At 46.1% G+C, this 26,480-nt stretch overlaps 1 protein-coding gene across 4 annotated transcripts in view; it reads left to right on the forward strand.

The window, feature by feature from the left end:
* Positions 1–26,480, forward strand: part of LLGL1 (LLGL scribble cell polarity complex component 1) — a 99,516-nt gene that overhangs the window by 23,440 nt on the left and 49,596 nt on the right. Inside the window, exons 1-3 of one of the 4 annotated variants that reach the window (XM_036739828.1) lie at positions 12,861–12,890; positions 22,883–24,834; positions 25,042–25,172. In XM_036739828.1, the coding sequence (XP_036595723.1) occupies positions 24,814–24,834; positions 25,042–25,172 (152 nt within the window). In that variant the 5' untranslated portion in view covers positions 12,861–12,890; positions 22,883–24,813. Of the gene's footprint in view, positions 1–12,860; positions 12,891–22,640; positions 24,835–25,041; positions 25,173–26,480 lie in introns of those variants that run through there. The other 3 variants (XM_036739814.1, XM_036739819.1, XM_036739824.1) reach the window with 3 other exon arrangements.

The raw sequence follows: 26,480 nt of genomic DNA on the forward strand, positions 1-26,480 counted from the left end.
GTAGGGGAGGAGGAATGGTTATGATGCTATCTCATGACCTAGGATTTACACTGTGTAACTCTGCAAATGTGCTGCCTCCCTCTCCCACATTTTACAAACGAGGAAACCGAATCTCAGAGGATTTAAGTCCTTTGCCCACGACCACACAGCGATCTGGTATCGGAGCCTCACAGAGTTGTTAGGAGGCTCGAATGAGATAACATAAAATGCCCCGCAAACCTTAAAGCCCTATCTAAATGCTAGCTATTCTTTTTTATTAAAGCCTTTTGCAAACCTTTAATCATGATATACGTGTTAACTATTATTATCATTATGACGACTACTACTGTGTGTTGCCTTGGCCAGGGGGTAAATAGAATCACTCCCATGTTGCAGATGGAGTGACTAAGGCCCAAAGTGACTGTGTGGTTAGGACTGGAGATAACACAAATGTCTTCCGAGAGGCCCAGGGGAGAGTCCTCCTTCTTAAATCTGGTCTTCTCTCTCCTAGTTCTCATTTCTAATCCCTGAGCCACTTGGATTTTACCAGCTGCGAGCTATTCACACTGCCGTTGGACACAGGGGCCTCTAAATGGGATGTCAGAGACAGCCGGAGCATACATCTGTGACCTCAGATGCTAGCTCAAGCTTTGCCCAGGCAACCAAGGGCTTGGCTAGTGGGATGAGAACTCCCTTTCAGTAAATGGCATGGGTTGGCTTCTGTCTGGGGTTGCTGTGAAACTAGGGATGGGTTCTAGAAAACACACAGCTCTAGGAAGAGAATCTTGTCCCAAGTATACTTAGGCAGAATGTAGTGATTGTTAAAATGAAATACTAGCTCTTTAAAGAACTTGTCCTAAATAGTTACCACGTTTAAGGTTAGAGTCCTTCTAATCTGGCATTTTTGTTTTATAGATAACGGGGGAGAGAGAGAGACAGAGAAAGAGAGAGACAGCTAGACAGACAGACAGAGACAGACAGAGGGGAAAGGAGTGGGGAGAGAGAAGGGAAGAGAGAGAGACAGAGATACAGAGCATGAGTGCAAAACCTAGACAAGTTCACTTCACCCTCAGTCTAAAGATTTTTCCGCTATCCCACCCAGGCAGGGACTTGCTTGGCATGATGGGTCCCCCTGCACCAGAGTCTCTGCTCTTGGGTTAGAAGAGGACAGATTAAATCTCTTAATGGTCCAGCACCTGGGCAGTCAGTATGTGCCTCTTGCAATCCCCTGGCCCCTTCCTCTGTGACAGGACAGGGGAGTTTTCTTTCTGTCCTTGTTCTCACTTTGCCTCCTGATTCTGTGTCTGTTTCTATAGCTCTAATTTCCAGGGCGCAAACCCTGGCACGAAAGTGAGGGAAAAAAACCAATCCCATTTGCCATTTTCTTGGGGAAGAGATGGGAGGAAAAAAGACTAACAGTGGGCTGACTTTGAGGGATGGGCCACAGCCAGCCTCAGAGAGGTCATCCTGTATCAACTCACCTTTGATCAGTATTCCTTCCTTCAAAAACCTCCACCTGGATTGGAAAGTCCTCAGCCTGGCATTCAAGGCTGTCTATAGTTTTGTCACCAGGTTCCCTTTCCAGCTGTAAAGAGACCCTATCAGTCAACTAACATTAGCAATGCCATGACCTGTTCTGTGCCAGGCACTGTGTTGGGACCCTGCAGGAACAAACACAAATGGCAAAGTCCATACCCTGGAAGAGCTTACAACTCACCTGTTAAGAGATATATCGTGTGTGTGTGTGCGTGCGTGCATGTGTGTGCACACATACATATATAGGCTTATAAAAAATAATAGCTGATGTTTATAGTGTTTAAAAGCTTTGCAGAATGTTTTACATAAAATTATCTCACCTAATCAAAATAGATACAAGATGATGCGTTTGGGGGTGGGACTGAGGAAGGCATTAGCAGGTGTCTGGGATCCAGAAAGGCTTCATACAGAAGGGGGCCCATGAGCTGAGGCTTGAAGGAAGCTAGTGACTGAGATGAAGAGGCAAAAAGGGACAGCATGCGATGGAAGCGTAGCATTTGCTTCCTTTTCATTGTGGTGGTTTTGTTTTTGTTTTTTTTCCTCATGGTTCCTCCCCTTAGTTCTAATTCTTCTTTACCACTACAAGGACTAATGTGAAAATATGTTTAATAAGAATGTATTTGTAGAGCCTATAATTGCACGCCATCTTGGGGAGGGGGAGAAAATTTAAAACTCAAAATCTTATGGAAGTGAATGTTGAAAACTAAAAATTAATTAATTTTTTAAAAAGTGGGGGGGTGGGGAGGGACTGCATGCTAGGCATGAAAAATGGCCCGTGCAGAGGCACCAAGGTGACAGATGGAGTTTCCTCCATAAAGAACATTAAGAAGGCCATTTTGGTTGGAGCAGTCTGCATGGAGGGAAGTAATATAATATGGCATAAGGCTGGAAATGTGTAAGTAGGGGCCAGGTTGTGAAAGACTTTAAAATAAACAGGGGAGTTTAGATTTGACCATGGACTTGTTAGCATTGGAATAAAACTCAGAGATCATTTTGTTTGAACCCCTCCCCCCATTTCCTTTATCTCCTGATGCTGAGGCAGCCTCTCCTGAAGGATCACTGAGGCCTAGTCTCTCTCATAACTCTACCCTTTTGTTTTGCCCTAGCTCCTCCTTGTACCCCCTTGGCATCCTACAAAACAGACTGCAGGTATTTTGTAGTTAAACTAAGTCTGATGTATCAGTCACACAGCGCTCAGTGATGTAGACCAAGGAATGACTCCATCCTGCAACTGGCACGGCCACCTCCTTGCTGGAGAAAAACTGGGGCATGGAATAGGAATGAGCCCAGGTCAGGGTTACACAGCAATCAGTCCATTCAGCGTGCCCAGCCCTGTGCTCTGTGTGTGGGGGATGGGAGGAAGAGACAGCCCTTACCCTGGAGGTACTCACAGGTCTAACCCAGGAGATAAGTCTGGAAACCATTAGAGAATAGGACAGGACAGATAACTAGAGTGAGATGGGGGGTGGGAAGACTGTAAAATGCATGAAGGGGCCATTCCAAAACTCCCAGCTCAGCCCTGCCACCACCCTCAGACAGTCACTGAAGGGCCGCTGCCCAGTGCTTTCTACCACCTGTTGCCCAGGGTTCAGGGTGGCAGCCGCTGAATCTCTGGTGGATGGGAGTAAGGATGGTCTGCATATGTCATCTTCCTATAGGAAGAGAGAAATGTGGATCTTAGAACTAGAAGGAACCTCAAGACACCTTGTGTGGCTGGATATGGGGATGCATGCCTATAACCTTGCCTCTGGGAAGGCTGAGTTGGGTGGATCGCTTGAGCGCTGGAGTTCTGAGCTTGGACTAGATATGATGGAGAGGCCACACTCTAAGACTGAGGCCTGGACAGTTCTGGTTGCCTAAGGAAGGGGCCACCTGGCCCAGGTTAGAAATAGAGCGGGTCGAAGCGTCAGTGTCATTCCGCAGTGGGATCGAACCTTAAAGTAGGCGCTGCACTGCCAAGCTTGGGTGAAGTAAGGAGGATCTAGTCTTCAAAGAAAATATGACGCCTTCCATTTGTCCCCAGTATATTCTCTTGACTCCTGGTGGATAAAGTATTGCCCCATTTTATAGATTTATAGATGATGCCACTGAGGCTTAGAGGGGCCAAGTGATGATTCAAGTGGCACAGTGTGTTAGTGGAAGAACGATGGACTATTTTGTTCTCCTTTTTCATCCGCTGTTTTGTGTCTTGCGTTCTGAATGCAAGGTTTTTCTACATGTGGCCTAGTTGCCTTAAGATCCTAGAATTCGATCTGAAAATGACCTTAGAGATCCCACTCACATTTTTCAGCTGGGGAGAGTGAAGGTCGGGGAAGTTGTGACTTGTCCAGGGTAACACAGAGAGGAAGTTCTAGAGCTAGGATTTGAACCCAAGTCCCGTTGCTACGAGTCTGACTCAGCTTCCATGAGGGCCTGAGGTAGAAGAATCTTTCTTTTCCTAGTCCTACCTCCAGCCTACTCCTGGAGGTTATTTTGTAGATAAGACATATCCAGACCTTTTATCTGGTCTGGCTCAGAGCCCCCTGTCCAATCTGGTTATCAAAAGATGGAGAAGGGAGTTTCCTAATACTTATCATAGCTTCCCCTCCCCCACTTCATATCTCTCTATTCCAAGGGTGGGGAACTTGCGGCCTCTGGGTCACATGCGGCCCTCTAGGTCCTCAAGTGCGGCCCTCTGACTGAATCCAAACTTCACAGACCAAATCCCCACTTGAGGACCCACTTGAGGACACATGTGGCCAGGAGGCCGTGGGTTCCCCACCCCTGCGCTATACCTTTCCCCAGGATCTTTATGCAATTTAAGATATAAGGATCTTCCCCCGTAGTAGAACTCAACTGGTGATTTATACCAAGAAATGTTACTTGATGACGTGTGGCTCCCATTGCTATGGAAATATTAATAGGATGCCCATGCCATGACACACTGATAAAGGGGACAGAGGCAAGACTCTATTCAGAGCTTTTCTGTGACGTTTAACAAAAACAACAAACGCTGTCGTTCAGAAACATGATTCATTCAGACGTGATAAGCCTACCTGTAGAAATGTGAAGAAACTTCATTCAACTGTGTAAACCTTTATTGAACCAATACAAGGTACTGCAGAAGATTCAGGTGTAAAACTCAGTCTGGGGGCAGCTAGGCAGCACAGTGAGTAGAACACCGGCCCTAGAGTCAGGAAGACCTGAGTTCAAATGTGGCCTCAGACACTTGACACACTTCCTAGCTGTGTGACCTTGGCAAGTCACTTAACCCCAATTGCCCTGCCTTCCCCCCTCCAAAAAAAAAAGGGAAAGAAAGAAAAAAAAGAGAGAAAAAAACTCAGTCTGTAGCCTCTTGGAACAAAGGGTATGTTTACTTCAAATGCCATTATGTAACATAGATATTATTTGAACATTGAAAGTTTTTAAAAAAAGAAATTTAAGATATGAGGAAGGCCATTCTAACACTAGTCTTTGCCTTCTTCATGGCATTCCGTGGGATCATAGATTTAGAGCTCAAAGGAGTTTAGTGGCCATCAGGTCCGACACATCCATCTTACAGATAAGAACAGAGACGCAGAGTGCTGAAGAGAAGCTGGAGACGTGGTTCCTGCCCTTGAAGGACTCGTGGTCTTGTTGGGGAGATTAAGCTGATTTCTGTGCAGCAGTTTAATTATCACACCAGGCAACATGGACCAAGTCCTTCATGAGTGGTAGCGGATAGAACGCTGCAATTAGCGGAAAATGAGTGATGCACCATCTGCGTGACCTGGAATCTCTGCTCCGCCGTTCAGTCCTTTCAGTCCCGTCTGACTCTCCCATCACCCCTTTTGGGGTTTTCTTGGCAAAGATACTGGAGGGGTTTGCCATTTCCTTCTCCAGATCATTTGACCGATAAGGAAACTGAGGCAGATAGAGTTAAGTGACTTGCTCAGGGTCACACAGCTAGCAAGTGTCTGAGGCCGGATTTGAACTTGGGAAGATGAGTCTTCCGGAGTCCAGGTCCCCTGCGCTATCCACTGTGCCACCTAGCTGCTCCAACTCTACTTCACAATTAATTCCTGCCTGCCTCGGTCCCCCCATCTGTAAAATGGGGGTGATCATAGCACTGACTTCTCATTGTTAGGGAGGATAAAATGAGAGGTTTGTAAAGTACTTTGCAGATCTTAAAGCACCATATAAAATTATCCTCATCATCTGTGCTGTTATGCGATAAAATTATTTAATATTTGTAAAGTGCTTTGTAAACCTTAAGAAGCTGTAAAAATGATAGCTCTTAATATAAATGCAAGAGGGCGCAGTGGACAGAACACCTGCCTGGGAATTAGGAGGATCTGAGTTCAAATTCAGCCTCACACACTGGCTGTGTGACCCTGGGCAAGTCACTTAACCCCAATTGTCTTCAAAACAAAAAATATTTTTTAGAAAATAGATAAATGCAAGAAGAGGTCAGAGAAGGGTTCGTTGGTCTTTCTTCTCCTTCCCTTTCCTGCCCCACCCCCAGTCTCTCTTCACACCATCCTATTTCCCCTTGGAAATTGGTGCCGAAGAAGACAGGGTCTGGAAATGAATGTTCCTATTATCCCTGAGCCTCTTGACTGGGTCTCTGATGAGGATAAGATGTGGTTAATCACTGTCTACACTAGAGCCCTCTATCCGAGGCCTGCTCAGTGATCACCCCTTCTGCTGCCCAAGTGACCTTCTCAAATCCCTTCTTCTCTCCAGACCTCAGTTTCTTCTTTTGTACGGATGAGATGCTTGTTAGGGAGAAGGAATGGACCTGGGAGTTTATTGGTATAGAGAACCCCCGAGAAGAGACTTCCTGTACCCATAGAGGCCGGTACCTTCTCTTCATCCATGTAGTCTGAGAGAGTTGCCTAGGGCAGAGGTGTCAATCTCAGCCAGGCCCGAGTCAGATTAAAATGTAATTGGGGAAGTGTTTAACAAAATTAATAAAAATACTATATAGCATTGTTGTTCAGTTGTGTCTGACTCTCCATGACCCCTTTTTGGGGTTTTCTTGGCTGAGATACTAGAGTGGTTTGCCATTTCCTTGTCCAGTACTTTTGACAGATGAGGAAACTGAGGCAAACAGAATAAAGTGACTTGTCCAGGGTTATCTAGCTAGTGAGTGTCTGAAGTTGGATTTGAAAACAGGTCTTCCTGTCTCCAGGCCCATCACCGTATCCCCTGAGACCCCTAGCCACATCCCACACATATTTCATAGATACGGTCAATTTGTGGTTTTCTAAGTCAGTATGGGAGGCAGCTAGATGGTTTGGTGCATAGGGTAATGGACATGGAGTCAGGAACATCTGAGTTCAAATCCAGCCTCAGACACTCACTATCTATGTGGCCCTGGGTCAATCACTTAATCTCTGGAGAAGGAAATGGCAAACCAGTCCATTTTCTTTGCCAAGAAAACCCCCTGAATAGTATTGGTATGCTGTGGTCCACAGGGTCAAGAAGAGACAGACTGGGCTGAACTAGTGAACAACAAGAAAGTCAATATGGGGCTGCAGGGAGCTGTTTCTATTTGAGTTTGAAACCTCTGGCCCAGACCACAGAGAGCTTAAAAATGACTTCCTTAGGACCAGGATATATCAGAGGCAACATTTGAGCTAGGTCTTCATGTTCATGTTCATGGCCAGCTTTCTATATCACAAAGCCTTTCCAAATGACCCTGTGGTGCTAAGAGTACTACTGTTGATAATGATGAAGTCTGATTCCAATTCCTGTGTGTTAAATTTCCTGAAGGCCAGAGGTCTTTGTCCTACTGTGTAAAGGATAACCTTTCCTACCTACCTCTGCCTCCATAATGCTAGGTACATGGCTGGGCACATAGTAGGTTCTTAATCTGATCTCTGCAATAAATGACTATAGCTTGGCTTAGGAGGGTGTGGAGGCCTAATAAAATCTCCGGGCTATTGAACCAGAGCCCTGGCCTGGATGCCAGGAGATAGGAGTGCCAGCTGCGGCTGTAGCACCTTGCAGGTCACACGTTCTCTCTGGACCTTGGTCTGTCTCCTTCAGATAGGGGTAATAAATGGCCTGGACTGGGACAGGATAAAGATATGTGCCCAGAGATAAGTCTGAGCTCTTCAAAGGGAAGAAGGTAGAGTAACCAGTGGGCTATTTTTGTTATTATAATAATTATCATAATAATCACTGTGGAATGGCACTCGTCTCTGAAACACATGCCTCCCTTCCCACTTCCCTTTTTCAATTTAGAGCTGGTGATCCTGGTGACACCCCTATCAAAACTCCAGGTTCCGAATACCCTCTGGCCAAGTGGAAAGAACCATTTACGGGTTGAGTCAACAGGCATTTATTAAGCCCTTACTATGTGCCATGAACTGTGCTAAGTGACTGAGAAAGAAATATTAGCAGAAAGAAAGACAGCCCCTGTCCTTATGGAGCTTATATTCTAATGGGGAAAGAGTATATATAAAAGGAAATTGAAAACCTGTTGAGGGAATGATGGGAAGAAGGTATTCCTGAGGGGGCATGTGTGTGGTTTGTCCTTTGTTCTCAAAGAGGACCATGACAACAGGGAGATGATGATATGACTTGCAATTGACTTTGATTTAAGTGAGGGAGGGCTGTTCAAGTCACCAGCCTCACTTGCTCCTCCAGAGCCATCTGGGTCCAGTGGCCTGATATGGATCAGGACGACTGGAGATGGCCCAGGATACAATGGGAGACCTTGACCCTTTTAAGCTGAAAGCTGCCTAATTAACTTGGGATTTACTGGCTAGATTTCCTTCTCAAAGACCAAACCTTAAACCCTAGTTCACTCTACATCTCACGGACTGGACAACACTAGGTCCCTGCCTGAGCTCCACTTAATGGTTGTTTTTTTGGGCCCTCCTGGCAAAGAATGAATGTCTCTTTTGGCCAGCAACTCTGAGGGTCTTCCCCTCCCAGTTTGATTTTTTTTTTTAAGGGGCCATCCCTTGAACTCACTTCTTAAAGAGGCCTATTGACTGAATGGGCGTTACCTCACTCCTGAGGGGGCATGCATAGTAGAGGAAGTCCAGAGTCAGGGGTAGAGCCTGGGGAGCACCGAAGACATGGCCGGCTTAGACACGCTCCTTAAAATGGGGATTCTGCAAGGAATCAGAAATCGGAGGAAAGGGCTGAAGAGTAGGAGTGTACTTCCAGTGTGAGAAGACCAGAGATAGAGTGAATTTCCAGGGTGAGGAAGCTCCTGTGGCTTGGAAGAGAAAGTCTATAATCAGAAGTGGAGCCTAGAGAGAAATGAAGGGGTGGAAATCTGGAGACTTGAATTCTCCACTTAGTGCGTGACCTTGGAAAAGTCACTTTTCTCTTTTAAATGAAGTGGTTTGTCTGTTATCTCTAAGCAGCTTATTCTGGAGTTAGTGCAATAGTCTAGGTTCCTTCCAGTTTAATTATTTAACCCAAACTGACTTTGTGTTGTGGGCAGGAGGGGTGTGAGAGGTGAGGAATGTGGTCATTGGTGGTGGGTTGGGGGAGGATCGTAGGAATCTGACCTGGGCTGCTGGGTGACCACATAGAGACTAGGGTTGGATTCCTGGGATGGGCCGAGTTTCCTGTAGCTTCACAGGAGTAAGTCTCTTGGGCTTTCTGAGAAGCTGGGTGGAAGCTGGGTGGGATTAGTCGAGGCATAGTAGTAATAGGGAAGGGTGTAAGAGCCATACTGCAGGCCTTAAACAGACCCTTGGACTGGCCATCTGGGTTGTTTGTAGAAGGAAATCTACCCTAGCCTCAAAGAAACCCCACCCTTCAGCGTGATTTGGCCTCTGTAATCATGATGCATTCGATGTGACCTCTGAGTTGGACTTAGGAAGAATGTTGCCTTCAACTTGGATAGACTCCTTCCCCTTAGTCCTTATGGTCTTGGCAGCGTAGTACAGTGAAAAGAGGGCTGGAATATGAAGTCAGAGGACTGGAGTTTGAATCCTAGCTCAGTGATATCCTCTCTGTGTGACCCTGGGCAAATCACTTAACATCACTGTCTCGGTTTCCGAATCTTTAAAGCATTTAAAGGTGACTCCTAAAAGCCTTTGCAGCTCTAAATCTATGCTGATCAACGTCCCATGATTCCCCCTGGGAAAGGATCTGAGAAACTTTAACTAAATGTTGACTTGGGGATTCCAACCCTTGGCTTAGAGATTCCAGTAGCTGTCCCTAGCTTGGTGAGAAGCCCTGTTTCCTTGGCTTGAGGAATCACCGGTTACTTTCCCTAGAAAGTTGTTTGAGATGATTGGGCTCTGTAAAAACTTCTTAAGTAATCGGTCCTCAGACCTTAAGTAGTTGTAAGAACTAGCTTTTCCGATTTCGGTGCAGTGAGCATGGAGTTTAGCTAAGATTGGTAGAGATGAGCTCCCTGGAATTCTCTAATGATGCTGAGTCATTTTCAGTTGTGCCAACTCTTCATGACCCCGTTTGGAGTTTTCTTGGCAGAGATACTAGAGTGATTTGCCATTTCCTTCTCCAGCTCATTTTACAAATAAAGAAACTGAGGCAAACAGGGGTAAGTGTCTTGCCCAGGTCAGGATGACACAACTAGTAAGTGTCTGAGGTCAGATTTGAACTCAGAAAGATGAGTCTTCCTGATTTCAGTCCCAGTACTTCATCCTCTTCAGCACCTAGCTGCCCCTCTAATGATATTGGAGGAACAGAATTCTTGGCACCAACTTAAACTCAACGATTTGGCATGTCTGATGTCTGTTCTGTGCCCTGCTCTGGGGCAAAGAGTGAGACACAGTTCTCAAGGAGTTAGCACCTCAGCCTTCTGGGGAGACAAGTTGCACACGGGTGACATGTGTGAAAGAATTAACAAACTAATGATTATGATTAATCATTTATTGTGTGTTTCAGACAACATGTGCTATCCAAGTTACAAGGAGACAGAGGATTTATGTGGCCTTGGGGAAATCTAGGAAGGCTTTCTGGAGGAGGTCAGAGGATTGTGGAGAGTTTAAATACTTAGCCCTCTGGAAGAGGATGAAGGAGGAAAAAAGAGTAGCGTGGGCAAAGACATGGATGTAGGATTGTGTGTGATGTGTTTGGGGAGCACAGAGACAAGCCTGGTTGGAACAGAAGTTGTGTGTTGGGAAAGATGCTCCCCCTTCGTATTCCAGCTGCCCAGGACTACCATGGAATCTCTAGCCTGGTATCTTAAAGAATACATGGTAGATGAACTTGGGGTTTGGTCCTCAGGTTTGGAGATCTTTGGCCAGCTTTGGGTCTGGGTTCCTGAGCGTCATTAAGAGCCAAGGTAGCACCTGTTACCCTTTGGAAATGGTTGTCAGAGTCAGCTAAACCGGGAGACTGATGGTGGTGAATGCAAGGGGGGCAGTGGTTTTACAGATGAGCTGCCTTTCTTTGTGCAGTGAAGTCATTATGGCCATTATGGCGTTGCATGTAAATTAAGTCCTCTTTGAATTCAAATGACTCCCGCAGGGAATGATTTTGTGAGGTGAAGAAGCAGTCCTTAATTTATTCCCTGTGTCAAACTAGGTTTTTACATGCTGAGTATGAGGCCTTTGAGGATATCTGTGCCTGGGCTTCTGGTTCCTGTTAGTCTTGGGTTGTTCTAGACAGAGAGAAGAACTCAACTCTTAGAACTGGCAGGCTTCTTCCTTAGAGATGTTTTAGGAGAGGGTTTTGGTGTCAGAGAATCTAGATGTAAATCCTCTCTCTGATGTTTACTGCGTGCCTAGTAGGATAGTGGTATTTGTAATATAGAAATGAAGCCAGGTTATAAGGCCATATTATGTTCCTCAGAGATGGATGCTCCATCTGGTGAGTTGGATCGGTGGAAGAAATCTACTTTGCCCTCAAGGAAGCCCCACCCTTCAGGATAATTTAGATTCTATCAGTACCACAGAAATAATTTAAATAGGGAAGATGATAGGACCAGGTGCTGGGCCTAGAGTACACTTGAGGACCTGCAAGTTCAAATCTACATGTCTTGGCTTTGTGGCCTTGGGCAAGTCACTTAACCATCTGCCCCCTTTTCCTCACCTGTGAGATGGGGATCACAGTAGCACCTACGAGAACCAAATAAGATGATATCTGTAAGGCACTTAGCGTAGTGCCTGGTATATGGTAGGCACTTAATAAATGCTCGTTCCCTTTTCACTTGTCCCTCTGGTGTCACACTGCAGTCTCTGATCAAACCTGTCATGCTTTACAAGCCGGGAAGGACCCACATTGAATTGGAGGAAACAATTTCATTCCTTAATATCTTCTCTCCCCCTGAGGATGGGAGAGGGTATCACCCATAGCCTTTCATCATACTCTAACCATGGGGGTGGGGGGAAGGTATCTGTGAACTTGGAATGAAAAAAAAAAACTAACTTCTAGCTGAAAATTACCATTTCCTTCAATTGTTTAATAGTATTATTCTGAGAAGGGGTCCATAGGCTTTATCAGACTTCCAAGGAGTCCATGATGCACACAGAAAAGGTTAAGAAGTCTCAGCCTCTTCTCCAGCCAGATCCTGCCTTTCTCTGTCCTAGCCAAGACTGCATTCCCAGTGGGTGAGGAAGGCAGAAGTGGTTCAGCCGGCTGCCCAGAACTGAGCCCTATCCTAAAAATTCTTCCCTCGGGGTTTCTTCAGAACCTTGGATCCATTGCAGGGAAAATCCAGTAAGTAGTTTTAAGAGTCCTATCTCTTGCATCTTCAGTAAGGAGAGGAAGCTGTGGTTTCTCACTTTTTCCCGGACTGTTCTGTCTGTCACTCAATAGATCAGTCAGTGTGCCTAGCCCTGTGTGAGCTCTTTGAGGGAGCCAATGAGGAGGAGGAGGAGGAGGAGACAGAGACAAATAGGGCAGCGAGATTGATCCACAGAGAGCTCCACAACACAGGATATCACTAAGTGCTAATGCGTGTGGCACGGACGATGAGAGCTATGGGAATTCTGAAGAGGAGAGGGATCGTTATGAGTTGTAGCAATTGGACAGAGAGACTCCTTAGTCCTGATAGGACCTGAGCTGGGCCTTGAAGGATGTGTATGATTGCTATAATGGGTGGGGAGTGGAAGAGATTCCAATCTTGTGTTCAAAGGTATGGGAGTTGGAAGAGGCGAGAATGTGTTCATGGCTGTGTATGGAAGGAAGAGACTGGAACCCTGGCCTCAAGGAGCTGTGAGGACGAAACACATGTGCAGAAAACCTTAGACAGAGTTCAGAGAAGGGCAAGATCGATGGACTGGGAAAATGCTTTTGCAGAAGAGCAGGAGAGTGATTCTGAGGCCTTGGAATTATATTCATTACCCTTTCCTCCCTCACCTTCCACTTTAGGCAGCTAGCTGGGTGGTGCAGTGGATAGAATGCTAGGCCTGGAGTCAGGACAACCTGAGTTCAAATGTGGCCTCAGACACTGCCTAGCTGTGTGACCCTGGGTGAGTCACTTACCATCAGTGCCTACCTGTCTGCCTCAGTTTCTTCCAGATAATAGAATAATATAGCACCTACCTCCCGCAGTTATTGTGGCACTAAAATGAGGTAATATTTGTAAAGCACTTAGCACCGTACCTGGAACACAGTAGGAGCATAATAAATGCTTGTTTTCTCCTGTAACTCCCTCTCTCAGGGGATAAATAGCTGCTGTCTCCTCTTACTTGACACAAATCACTTAACCTCTCTGTGCCTCAGTTTCCTCATCTGTAAAATTGGGACAATAATAGCACCTACCTCCTTGGGTTGTTATGAGGGTCTAATGAGTTAATATATGTAAAGTGTTTTGCAAACTTTAAAGAGCTATATAAATGCTAATAATAACAATTGTCATTATTATTATGCTTGCCCAAGTTCTACTGGTAGTCATTGAGATGATGTGGGCAAAACCTTTTGCAATCTTTAATTTGTAAATGCTAGTTACAGTGGTGGTGGTGGTGGTGGTGGTGGTGGTGGTGGTGGGGGTGGTGGTGGTGGTGGTGGTGATGGTGGTGGTGATGGTGGAGGTGGTGGTGGTGGTGGTGGTGGTGGTGGAGGAGGAGGTGGTGGTGGTGGTGGTGGTGGAGGTGGAGGTGGAGGTGGTGGAGGTGGTGGTGGTGGTGGTGGTGGAGGTGGTGGTGGTGGTGGTGGTGGTGGTGGTGGTGGAGGAGGAGGTGGTGGAGGTGGTGGTGGTGGTGGTGGTGATGGTGGAGGTGGTGGTGGTGGTGGTGGTGGTGGTGGAGGAGGAGGTGGTGGTGGTGGTGGTGGTGGTGGTGGTGGTGGTGGAGGAGGTGGTGGTGGTGGTGGTGGTGATGATGTTATGCAGAACAAGTTTTCTCCCTCTCCCCATCACATTTTTAAAGATTGTGCTCTTGGTCCTTCCTAAGGCTTTGCCTTCTAGGCCTCCTTAACATCCTGGACTCTCCTTGTCTCTCAGTGACTCCCTTAAAACCTGGTGTCCATCAGGGCAAATGTCTAGAAGTTACAGGGAAACAGCACAGGAGTTAGAGTTGAATTTTAAGCATCAGTTTCCTCCCTCTAGTTAGAAGAACCTGGTAACTCATACGTGTGGTCCAAGTGGAAGAAAACAGGGTGAGGCCTTCTCATTCCTCTCTGGTCTGGGCACTGTGAATATTCATGGAGCCTTAAATTATTGTGAGGGTCAGGGACTGGGAGATGGTGGGAATTGGGGGATAGGGGAAGGGGGAGGTTCTCTTCCACTTCTACTGACTGACCTCACTGACTTTGAATTCTGGGGTGGGATAGAAGCTTTTCCTGGATCAGGGATGGGGAGTAGAGAGAGAGAGACAGGGAGGGTCTTTTAGCTGAAGAGGATGTGGGGACAGATGGCAGGATTTGTACCCAGGCTCCACTCCATTCATTCAATATTTGTCACGCCCCCTAAAGATTCAGGCAAGGTTCTGGCACTCAGGTTTTTGCTCCTAGGCTCAAGGAGATTCCTATCCTTGTTCCCAGTGGGACTGACCAAGGACATAACACTTCCTTTCTCTGCATTAGCACTGGCCTTAAGTGGACCCCAAGCTGTCCTTTGCCAGCCTCTGAGAAGACCAAGGGCATCTGATCATTGTTGGAGCAACTTGGCAGAGGCAGATAGCTAGCGGATGCCCCGATGTAAGAGTTATCCTGTGGTGTCTTAGAGTTGACAGAACCCTTACAGATCCCGTGGTTCTTAAACTACTTAGTCCCAGGACCCCTTTACACTCTTAAAAATTATCGAAGAACCCTCTCCCCCTGTCCCCTCCAAAGAGCTTTTGTTTATGTGGGTTATTATCTATTGGTCATTTAGTCATTCAGTCATGTCTGACTTTTCATGACTTCATGGACCATACTGTCCATGGGGTCTTCTTGGCAAAGGTACTGGACTGGTTCGCCATTTCCTTCTCCACTATCAATATTTACTGTATTAGAAATTGAAACATCTTGTTATTAAGGTAGTTTTGACCTCATAGACCCCCTCAAAGGGATCCCCAGACCACACTTAGACTCTAGTCTAACTGCCTTAGATGCTTCAGTCCATTTTACAGAGGAGAAGACTGAGGCTTAGAGAGGGAGAATGATTTACCCAAGGTCACACAGTGAGTAAATAGCGGAAAAAAGACTAAAACTTGGGTTTCTTTTTACTCTGCCATACCACTTTGGGCAAATCACTTAACCTGAGTTCTTGAGCCCCAACTTCCTCAGCTATAACAGTGATCTCCCATGTGTATTTAGCTCTCTTCCATTTTCAGAGCACTTTCACATTTGTCATCTCATTGGATGGTCACAAATAGCCCTGCTTGAGAGATAGGGCAGAGATGATGATCATATCCATTTTACAGATCGGCAAGATGAGGCCTAGAGACATAAAGGTCACACGTTGAGTTTGTGACCCACCTGCCCAGGACTTGTATTTAAGCGTCCTGATTCCTGGCTTGAACCGCGGTCCCTTATACGGTGGGAATACTGGCAGTGACAAAGTCTAAAAAAATCACAACATGCATTGCTCTTCGTTGCTGAGATGGCAAGGTGGAGGGCCACGTATTGGTGCGTCCAGTGACTGCCAGGGCTGCAAGTCTGTTACACCACTTCAGGCCTGGCAGACCTGATGGCCGACTTTGTATTTAATTTATTCTTTCCTTTCTGTGAGACAATCGGACATCCCTGGTATTTTAGTTGTCTTTCCTAATTAAGGATGGTATTAAAATAATCTCTCCTTACTCCCGGGGTTTCCATTGGAGCCTCTGTACTAGTTTCCTGGCAGTCCCCGTAGACTTCCTCTGACACAGGAGATTTTAAAGTGGGTGGTGGAATCTTTTCCATGAGATTGTGAGTATTTCCTGGCTCTCCAGACTGTCAGAAGGGTGGCAGGGGGGAGAAGGAACTGGGGAACTAGATGCAGGATATCTTCCAGCTGATTCTGGATACTCCTTTGGATCTGTGGGCCAAGGTTCTTAAGTAGAGTGCCCCTGAGGAAGGGAGAGAATAGATAGATTTCTCATGTCTGCGTCCCAGTATCCTGTTTCTGTTCTCTGTGCCTCCTGCCCCATCATCATTTTCCCTTCAGTGATTTCTTTAGAGAAAGAGAGATGTCTAAGTGCCTTGCTGGGGATGGGAGGTGGGCAGCAGGGCTTGGTAGGGAGAGGCAGAGATGCCCGAGATTGTATTTGAATCCAGCTTTCCAGGGAAATGAACCAGACTAAGGACCCAGGCCATACTTCCTGGGTGTTGTAGCTAAGGTGAGATAAGACTAATACCCTTAAGCCTGGTGCTTTCCAAAACACAATGAGATCCATCTTCTCATTTAGTTCTTCACAAAAGCCCTGTAAGGGACATAGTGGAAAGAATCACTTGTCACCTTATTTTCATCATCAGGCTTCCACTACACTGTACTGAAAGAGCACTGGGGACAGGGACCTAGGAGGTCTGAGTTCTTTGTTTTTACATTTTAATTTGTTATTTATAACATTCTTTTTAAATTTTGAATTCCAAATTCTCTCCCTCCTTTCTACCCCCTCCCACACCCATTGAGAAGGGAAGCAATATATTGATTTTACACGAGAAATCATGCAAAGCATATTTTCATATTAGCCGTATTTTTTTTAAGTAAGAAAAGTAAAGAAAGTGAGGAAATGATATTTCACTTTTCACTCAGACTGTATCAGTTCTCTCCCTGGAGGTGACTAGCGTTTTATCATCATGAGTCCTTAGGAATCGTCTGGGATCATCATATTGATCAGAGTAGCCAAGTCTTTCACAGCTGATCACCATTACAACGTCGATCTGTCATGTTCACAGTGGAGATCCAAGTTCTAATCTCAGTTCTGCCTCTAACTTACTACATGACCTTACACAAGTCATTTCCCTTCTCCAGGCTTCCATCTCTTCATTTATAAAAGAAGGGGATGAAGTGGAGTTGAACTAGGTGACCTTGCTGTGTTGTGATTCCTTGATTCCATTCACCCTATTTGACTGAGAAGCAGAGGTCATCATGATTTTCCCAAGGTCCTTTTGGAAGTTGGCAAATCCTGGATAAAAACTTGGGTCTTCTCTCTCCCATTTCAATGGCCTTGCTTCTCCTCTGATTGGTGATTGAACTGTGGGGTCAGTTTTCTGCCTAACCAGGAAGGGAAACATTTAACTATGACAACCTACAGGTATATAGGCAAGGCACTCTGCCCGACAGGATTGAATGAGATAGTGCGTGAAGTACTTTGTAAAACTTAGAGTGCTCTCTGTCAACTCTTCTGAAAAATGATTGATGCATTTAGAAATTTTTGTTGATGGCTTTTTAAATCACGTTAATTTCTGAACACGCGTTCTCTTTCCTACCCAGTGACCTTGTGATAATGGTAAAAAAAAAAAGAAAGAAAGAAAGAAAAAGTTTAGCAAAACTAAACAATACAAGTCATGGCTGGTAGCACATGTAATCTTCCATACCCAAAGTCCCCCACCTCTGCATTGAAAGAAGGGAGCTGCTTTTTCTCAACTTTTCCCTGGGGTTGAGCTTGGTTGTTAGCATACGCAGTCATCTAGCAGAATACAGCCTGCAGATCAGACGAAAAATGGTCTCCTGGAATAAGCCCAGAATTGGGAGCCCAAAGACCTAAGTTCTAATTCCAAACCCTTGCAATCTTGTACAAGTCAGGGCCCTATTTGTAAGGGCCCACTTGTAAGTGAGGGAAGTTTCTTTAGATCAGAGATGTCAAACGTGTGTCCCATAGGTCCACACCATACCTGAATATAGCCCAAATCAGATTAAAATGTACCTGGGAAGTATTTAAAAAAATAAATAAAAAGATAATATTAATGTAAAATTAATATGGGATTTTCTTAAGTCGACATGTGTCTGTAGTGATTTTTATGTATGATATAGTGGCTTTTGTTTCTTTTTGAGTTTGACACAATTGGTTTAAATCATCTAACTAATGATCTAATTGGTTTGGATTTCTAACTCTAAATATTCGGTCCTTTGTGTGTCACCCTCTGTTCCCTTTTAGGTGCCCAGAAATGGCAAAGTAAGGCAGGCTCTAGTGCCCTTCCTAGAAGGATAAGTAGCAAGGAAATGCATCTCTTTAAAAAGGAATCTTGAAAGCTGGTCAGATGCCCTCGGAGCAGGGGTTCTTGATCAGTGGTCTGTAGGTAAAGTTCAGGAGCTCTGTAATTGACTGGGGAAAAAAAATAGATCTTTATTTTCACTAACTTTTTTTTTGTTTCCTTGGCAATTTTCTGTATTTTATTTTATGTGTTTTAAAATAATATTCTGAGAAGGGGTCCACCAGACTGCCAAAGGGGTCCATGACAAAAAAGGTTAATAACTGCTACAAGGAGAGACAAGTGTGTCTGTATATGTCCTCTCCAAAGGCCTTAATCCAACGCTGCCTCCCCTCACATCCCCAGCTGATTCTGTTCTCATAGTATTTATACAATGCAGCCCCCAAAGTGGCCTCAGACTTCTCACACCTGCTTCCGCTGGGCTCTGGCCCATCAGGATCTTAAGAACAGAAAAATTCCAGTCAAGTAGGTTCAGCAGAGGGAACTTAATACCATTTATTTTTCTTAAGCCGAAAGATTCCAGCTTTCCACCCCCCCCCCCCCCCCGCCCCGGACCCCCCACTCCTCCGGTCCATTCCCTATACGGATCATTTCTTTCCTTTCACAGATCCAGGTGGATTGTACTGGGAACTCCATGGAGTGCAGAGGGTGGGCGGCAGACGATGTTTGCCTGGGGTTAGGGTTCAGGACCCCCCAAGTGGGGGTTGGTGTTGGGGAGCAGGGCAAGGCCGTTTTGGGAGTTGTGAGGAAGATAACACCAGAGTGGGTCTTTCAGGGGAGATGGATACTTGGGTTTCTTTTTGAGGCTAGACTAGAGGTAAAACATAGTTGAAAAGTCCAAGGGTGGCAGGGAGGTACCCTGAAAATTCAGTTAGAATAACCTTTCTCTTCCTGGTCTTGCCTCCAGGGAAGCAGGGGAGGGCAACAGCCCTGGGTGGGAGTAATCACCTCCCCATTCTCAAGATAATGTTGGATTGAAGTAAGTCTGATTCTCCAGGTGACCGTAAAACTGAGGGAGAAATGCAGAATTTGTAGAGCTGAATTGGGGGAGTTTGTTAGAGGGGGAGAGGCCTTGCTGGGCCCTTGGGAGGTAGCAGAGATTGTTGCCAGGGGCAACAGGCAAGCAGTAGAGGACGGTTGCCTGGTGACCCTCAGGAAGGGATTCCAGGATGATTGTGGAGAATACCAAGCTGGGAGGCCCCTGGCCCCAGCAGAAAGAAAGCTGGGGATGGGGGGGGGGGGTGGTAAGGGGAGAAAAGAGAAAGGAGGCGTGGTGAGGAGAAGGGAATGCAGCCGCTTGGAGGCCAACAAAGGGAGAGGGGACCAAGCTGGGGAGGGAGGATGGGCGGGCGCTGCTGCAGAAAGAAGGCAGCTGGGGATTGGGGAGGGGCCGAGGAGCGGAGTGTGAAAGCAAGCCGTGTTGACCAATATATCCCCAGATCCAGGCGTATGCTCCCCAAAATACAGCAGAACCTTTTAATTTAGGCGCATGAGAGTGGGAGGAGGAGAAACAGGTGGGGAGCCCTAAATTTAAATGTTTTTTTCTTGTTTCTCCTTGTCCCTACCTCATTGGAGCTTAGTTGGGGGAAAGACTCTGAGAAGTTTGGGAGTTGAAGGAGGATGGGTGGGGTGTTGGCAGGGATTTTGGTCCCCAGGAAGGATAGGTGGTGAGTGGGTGTAAGTGGGAATAGGGAGACGCGCAAATCCCTGGCTTGCTTTCCCTGTAGCTGGATCTCTTTCTGAGATCCACACCCCTTCATCCAGGCTCAGGTGTTCTTACAGGTAGTACTGCTCCGTAGGTAAATCTGTCCCGAGTACCTACTGCACATCTGGTTTTGTTGGGGAAGCAAAAGAGGCCCCTGTTCTCAGGAGAGTTTGAGATAATGTCATGAAGTGAAAGAACAGTGACCTGGGAATCAGGAGACTTGGGTTTGAGTCCTGATTCTGCCTTTAGGGAACCTTGGATGAGTCACTTGTCCTCTGTGGGCCTCAGTTTCTCCTCTGTAGAAATGGGGAAATGTTTGGATAATCGAACATTTCTATTACTCTGTGTTTTTTATATAAGGCTTGATACTCCAAGGGGAGCTGGATAGAGTCTCAGGATCCCGGGTTTTGAAGCCTGTCTGTCTCCCTTAGTTGGGCACTTGACCTTAGCTTCCCTCTTATAAAATAAGACACATGTACTAGATGATCTTCAAAGTCGCTTTTCTTTTTAGATCCATGATCCTGTGAACTCCCTATGGGAAGGGCCTGGGTTGTCTTCTTTCTTTATGTCTCTCCCAGCCCTAGCCTAGGATTGGCCGCACCATTAGTACTTGGTATAGATAGTTGGTATGAATGAGCATATGTGCATAGTCATCATTAAAAAGACCAGAGACTCTGGAGCACAGCCCGGCAGTTCTAGACCTGAGTTCTGTCTCTGGGGGCTCAGAGGAATGTTAAGTAGCTCATCCTTCTTGGTGACAGTGCAACTCAGAGTCACAGAACCCGAGTTGGAATTCCAGCTCTGCTGCTAACAGGGTGACCATACTTAAGTCACTCAACTGCTGTTTCCTCATCTGTAAAATGTGGTTAGTACCCTAGACGGGATTAGTACTCTAAGTACTCCAAGGTTCCTTCTGGTTCTAGATCTATGATTCTATAACTCACCGGCCCATGTTACTTCTTAAGTTAGGAGTGTCTTCAAATAGGTTGCACAGAGTAGGTGCTTAATGTTTAAACTAAACATCCTATGTCACTGAAGAATTAATTGCCTTTCATGGGAGATGATATTAATTCCACTTCCTGACTTTTCTGCAGTTTACAAGGTGCTTTCACATTCGTTGCCGAAGGATTGAGTCTTAAAGCAATCCTGAAAGGGAGACAAGGCTGAGATTTCATCCCCGTTTGGCATATGAGGATACTCAGGCTTCAGAGTATCATCCTTCTACACTTCAGCTCCTGCTGAAGTGACTTACCCAAAGCCAAACAGGAATCTGTGTGTCCAGACTCCTCCCCCATCCATCCCCTGCCCGCTTGATATGATGCTTTTTGGTCAAGAGACACAACTTAAAACCTAAAATAAATGGATATGTAGGGATGCAAGGGTAAATCAAGAGAGGCGGACAGGTTGTAAAAGGGTTAACAGTGTAGAGGAGTTAATTCTGGATAGGGATTCAATACTGACAAAAGTGAAGAGAGAAGTTTTGTTTTACTAGACAAGATGAAGAAGGTAAAGTTTTGTTTGGGGAAATGGCAACACTGTTCTGGTGGGAAGGCCATTTTGGGTTAGAGGTTTGGAGCAAGCGGGAAGGTAGGGGAGGGGATGGGTAGCTTTTCAAGTCAGCAAGCATTTGTTAAACACCTACTATGGGCCAAGTATAGAGGACACAAAGAAAAGCAAAAACAGTCCCTGCCCTTTAGGAGCTCATAATCTATTGAGGGAAACAACATATTAACAGCTATTTAAACCAAGATCAGAGGTGGCATCCGTAAGGAGATCTCTGGGCATCTTTCCCTTCTAACAATTGGGACATCTCCACTAGACAGAGTATCCCAGGTAGCTTATTTTGTCCTCTTCTTCCTGGGCACCATCAGTCTGCCAGTCAACAAATGTTCACTGGGCATCAGTTATTTGCACCACACTGGAGGATACTGAGACTAAGAGGATTTGGTCCCTGCCCAGAAGAAACTTACACTCTAGTTGGAAAGATAAATAAAGAAGGAACTGGGGAAAATGTAAAAGAAAGTAAAAATTTAGTGGATAGAATGCTGAACTTGTAAGTCAGAACCCCTAGTTTTGAATTCCATCTCAAATATTTACAAGCTGTGTCAGTAAATTTTTATTAGGAACCTACTACGTGCCAGGCACCATGCTAAGTGCTAGAAATACAAAAAGAAGCAAAAGACAGTCACCGCCTTCAATGAACTCACAGTCTAATATGGGAGACAATATATAAACAACTATATACAAATAAACCATAGGCAGGAAAAATTTAGACATAATCAACAGAGGGCAAGTCATTTAACTTCTCAGAGCCTGGATTCTTTCTCATCTGGAGTGGGAAGTGGAGAGGTGGGAAGGGAGATGAGGAGGGCCAAACCCGTGATTTCATTTAGAGGACTCTTGTGTGGAAACTCTCTCCAGTGATGCAGACTGGCCACTTGTGTGCAATTTATAATCTTAGAGCGTTGCCTGCATTTACTGAGTTGCCTCTGCTACTAGCTCGGTAGGTGACTGTGAGCTCACCCACTCCAGATTTCCATCAGTTTACTTTGGATCTAAGAGGTAAACAGATATGTTAATTTTCTAACTGGGTTGGGGTGGGCCACATGAAAGTCCAGGGTGTCCCTAAAGTCTGGACACGGGCAAAAATGCATATTTTGAAATATTTGGAATATTAACAGACCACACTCCCCTTGACTTCATTTTCTGGGGTATGCTAAAGGAGAAGGTGTACTCAATGAAAACCACAGATGCAACACGCTTGATTGAATGCATAAGAGTGAATGTGCAAAAATTGACAGCAATGTGGAGTTATTACATTGAGGTCACATGAATCTTGCAAAGCACATCAACCTTTGCATCACAAATGATGGAAATCATATTGAAGATGTCATATGTTAATATTCCAATTAAATAAAATGTTGTTGAAAATTTCATTTCATTTCTTGAAAATATGCATTTTTCCCTATGTGTCCAGAATTTAGGAACACCCTGTAGAGGGAAAAGACAATATGTGGTCATGGGGCATTGATTCCTGACCTGGGGGCAAATTGGAGTCACTGAAGGACTCCAGGAGGATCTTGAAGATTCCTTTGGGAAAGCTTCAAGAGGGAGCTGAGTTCCTCTGGCTAGGACTCTTTCTGGATTCCATATAGAGTAAGCAGAATTAAGACTGACCAGCTTGTCTTTTCCCCTCTACAGTGTCAACTGAAAAGCCCCAGGAGCCTCTAACCAGTCCTCACTACTGCCCATGTTGAGTGTGGTACTGTGAACTTTTTCTTTCCAAGTTCTGGTGATAGTAATATGATAATGCCCCACAAGCAGGTAGAACAAAGTACTCTTCTCTAGTTTCTGCTAAACTTGTGTCAGAAATTCTATCACAATGAAATTGCTAGGCTCTATTATTACCTGGTGTCTGGCATTTGTCCAACCCTGAATTCCCCTCTGTGTGCCTCAGTTTCTTTGTCTGTAAAATGAAGAAGTGGGGATAAGTTACCTCTGAGGTCCCTTTTAGCTCAGATAGTCTTTGGCTTTAGAATGCTTAGAATTCATAATAAGTCCTAAGGGAATTCAGAGAGGGGAAAGATCAACCCCCTGAGGTTCTGGAGCAGTCTGGGGAATCTTAGTGGAAGAGGTCAGCCTGGAGGTGGACCCCGAAAGACACATAGAATTTGGGGAGCTGTGTTATAGGAATGAAGGCCAAGCCTGAGCTGATCTGAGTTGCTGTCTCTTCAAGGCTTCAGGCCAGCCTAGGTGCCCAATGCTGGCTCTGATGTTAAGCATTTCTCCCATGTTCTAATTCCCCAGTGCCCACTCCCTCTCTGAAATACATACAGCACAAGAGCTTGCTGGCTTCTACTAATGCCAACCAGTTTCTTCCCCTGATCCTCATTTCCAGTCAGAAGTTGAGCTGATTAAAGAATAATCATTTTGCAGTTGATGGAAATTTCCCTCTCTGAGCTCTGTGTTCTTTGCTATGGGTATAGAAATGAGAACAGGGCACAGCGCGGAGCAGATGCCAGAGAGGGAGGGCACTCAGCTTCTTAGTGCAAGGATTTTCTAGCTCCAGAAAAGGTGGGGAATGGGGAGCTGGGGTGCAGGACTGAAGTGAGTCCTAGACTGTGGTGCGATAGAAAGAGAACTGGATAGGGAACTCGAGAGACAAAGGCTCTAGACCTCTGTCTGCCACTAGCCAGTACATTACCTTGGGCCAACAATTGAGAGCCCAGGATTCTGGCTTCCTTCCCAACCTTTAGACATTCCCAAGGAGATCTGAGTGCTATCAAATTTGGCATAACAATCCTTATCATCCCTTCCCCTGAAACCTGTGTTGGGGGTGGGGTGCGGGGAGTCCTTTGGACAACTAGATCCAAATTAGGTCTTAAAATCCAGCCCCCAGATGCATCCTGTTCCCTAACCACTGGCCCTCAGGGAGTCTAGTTGGTGAGTCTGTACTGTGTGCCTTCTGGGTTTCCAGTCCTTTGTGGCATGCTAGGAGGACAGGGTACAGATAATGAAGTAGAAAGTGTGGTTCCTGCCTCCCCCTCCCCCAGAATGACTGGTTTTGTTGCGGAGACAAGACTAGCTTAAAATGAGAGAGGACACAAGAGTAATGTGAGAACACCTGTGTAAGGAACAATGATATGTACGGGATAAATTATAAGAAGGAAAGATGGATGTGAGCCAGAGTAGCTGGGGAAGGCTTCCTGTTCCTGGAGGTGACGCCAGCTGGGCCTCAAAGCCTGAGCAGTATTCCTATAGATGGAAGATGTTGTCAAAACTGGGAAACATTTGGCTCTTTGTGGTTGCAAATGTGGAAAGAAGGGACACCAACCTGGGGCCCAAGAAAGGAGATTGCGTTCATTTTCTCTGGTTTTTTCCTATTTGTAAAATGGGTTTCCATAGATACCCCCAAAATGCTCAGCACTCTATGGCCATCCCCCTGCTTAGTAGTCGGTAAAAAACCCAAGTATCAAGTTAGCATTGAGTGGGGTAAAGAGGTCCAGGTAGATTTGTACAGGGTCTCCTTCCTTGCCTGCTATGATTTTGTCCTTGACCTTGCCCTCTGAAGATATGGGGCCCCTGGCGTGGAGTTCACGGGTTTACATAAGGAGACGGCTACAGTCACACAGATGCACTTTTTGCCTGGCCAGGTAAGCCTTCTTTCCCACCTCTCTTTCTCCTTTGTTCTTCCTGGCTATTCCGATGGGACCCTGAGCCTGGGAACCCAGGAGACCGACGGGCTCATTGGTGGGAATGTCTGTCCCTTAGCCACGGCTTCCTGTAGGTAAACACCCTTGTCCCCCAGCTAAGGTTTTTGTTTGGCAAGCCCCTGAAAGCTCTCCCTTCTGTCTCCCTAGGGCCAACTCCTCACCTTGCTAGACGACAACACCCTCCACCTTTGGGGGATCTTTCAGAAGGATGGCTACTCCCACTTGGAGGAGACCCACAGCTTTCTCCTGCCGGGCCGCCCAGGGTTTGACAGTGCTAAGTACTCAATGCAACCTTCCCTGCCTCTCTCTCTCTCTCTCTCTCTCTCTCTCACTCTCACTCTCACTCTCTCTCACTCACTCACACACACTTGTTTGGGATGGGGAATGGGAGCCAGGTTATAGATGGGTGGGTAAGCCTTTAAGACCAGACCAAGGAATGAGCATGGATGACTAGGCCAATTGTAATTAAAGCTAGCCAGATGCCTCTTTCCGGTGGGGTTTCAGAGGTGTTTTCTTTTAAAGGCTGCAAAACAGGGCGTGGGGGTCTGAAACTTCTCAGGAGATATTTCTCCTGAAATCCTCTGTCCTTATCTCCAAAGCAGGACTTGCCCAGAGGAACAAGAAACAAATCCTTTTCCTTCTGGCTTTGTAGCCTTTGGGACCAGCTCTGTTGGTGGGCTCTTAAGTTAGATCTTCCTCTCCTCCCAGCTTCAGGGCCATGGAACAAACTGGGTGCCTCGTTTTAGGTCAAAAACTGGTCCTCGCCCCCTTGGGGAGCCCTGGAGACTGATGGTGAAGGGACCCTTTCTCTGTTCCACGGCTCATGCTCTCCCCAGTGTTTCTCTGTCCCAGTGTGTCTCTTCAGCCTCTGACCCTTAAAATTGAGGTCCACCTGAGATGAGCTGCTTCTGTGGGGTTTGTTTGGGCATCAGTGTCAGAACAGGACCTCCATTTCTTTCAGACTCAGGTCAAAATGATAGGGTTTTTTTGTCCTTTGGGACTAGAGACATTCATCTGCCACTCCCTTGCTTTTCCTCTGGGTTCAAATTCAAATTCTGTGCCCTGTGCCCACCTTCAACACAGTCGACTCCCAATTGCCCCCCTTGCCCTGAAGCCTTAGCCCAAGGGCAGCCTTTCTCCCTCAAGTTAAACCCCCATGGGTGCTGCCACCAGCCTGGTTGCCTGGGAAACGGCTTCTCTGGTGCAAGATGAGCAGCCTGCTCGTGGGTAGCCGCTGTCTCGCCTCCACCAACATCTGTTTGCTTTTTTTTTTTTTTAAAGTAAAGTGGGGCAAGGTGGAGAGGGAGCAGTGGGTGTCATGACTGGCAGGTGGAGGGTGGGGGGGACTGTCTGAGCCACCCAGCTGGGCAGCCTGCAGAGACAGCTCAACCCAAATGTCCTAGGCAGGGCAGAGTCTGGAGTTTCTAGTTTTCCACAGTGGCATATCCTTGATTCCTATGCTCATTCTGGATGCTGGCTTAGGGCAGGGGAGATTGCCCTAGCCTTGGCCTTAGCTTGATCCTGCACTGGTAGAAAAGGTTGGGATGGAGAGTTCTGATGAACTGTTAGACTCCACACTACTAAGT

This window comes from Trichosurus vulpecula, chromosome 1 (assembly GCF_011100635.1).
Source record: "Trichosurus vulpecula isolate mTriVul1 chromosome 1, mTriVul1.pri, whole genome shotgun sequence".
NCBI classification, from domain to species: domain Eukaryota; kingdom Metazoa; phylum Chordata; class Mammalia; order Diprotodontia; family Phalangeridae; genus Trichosurus; species Trichosurus vulpecula.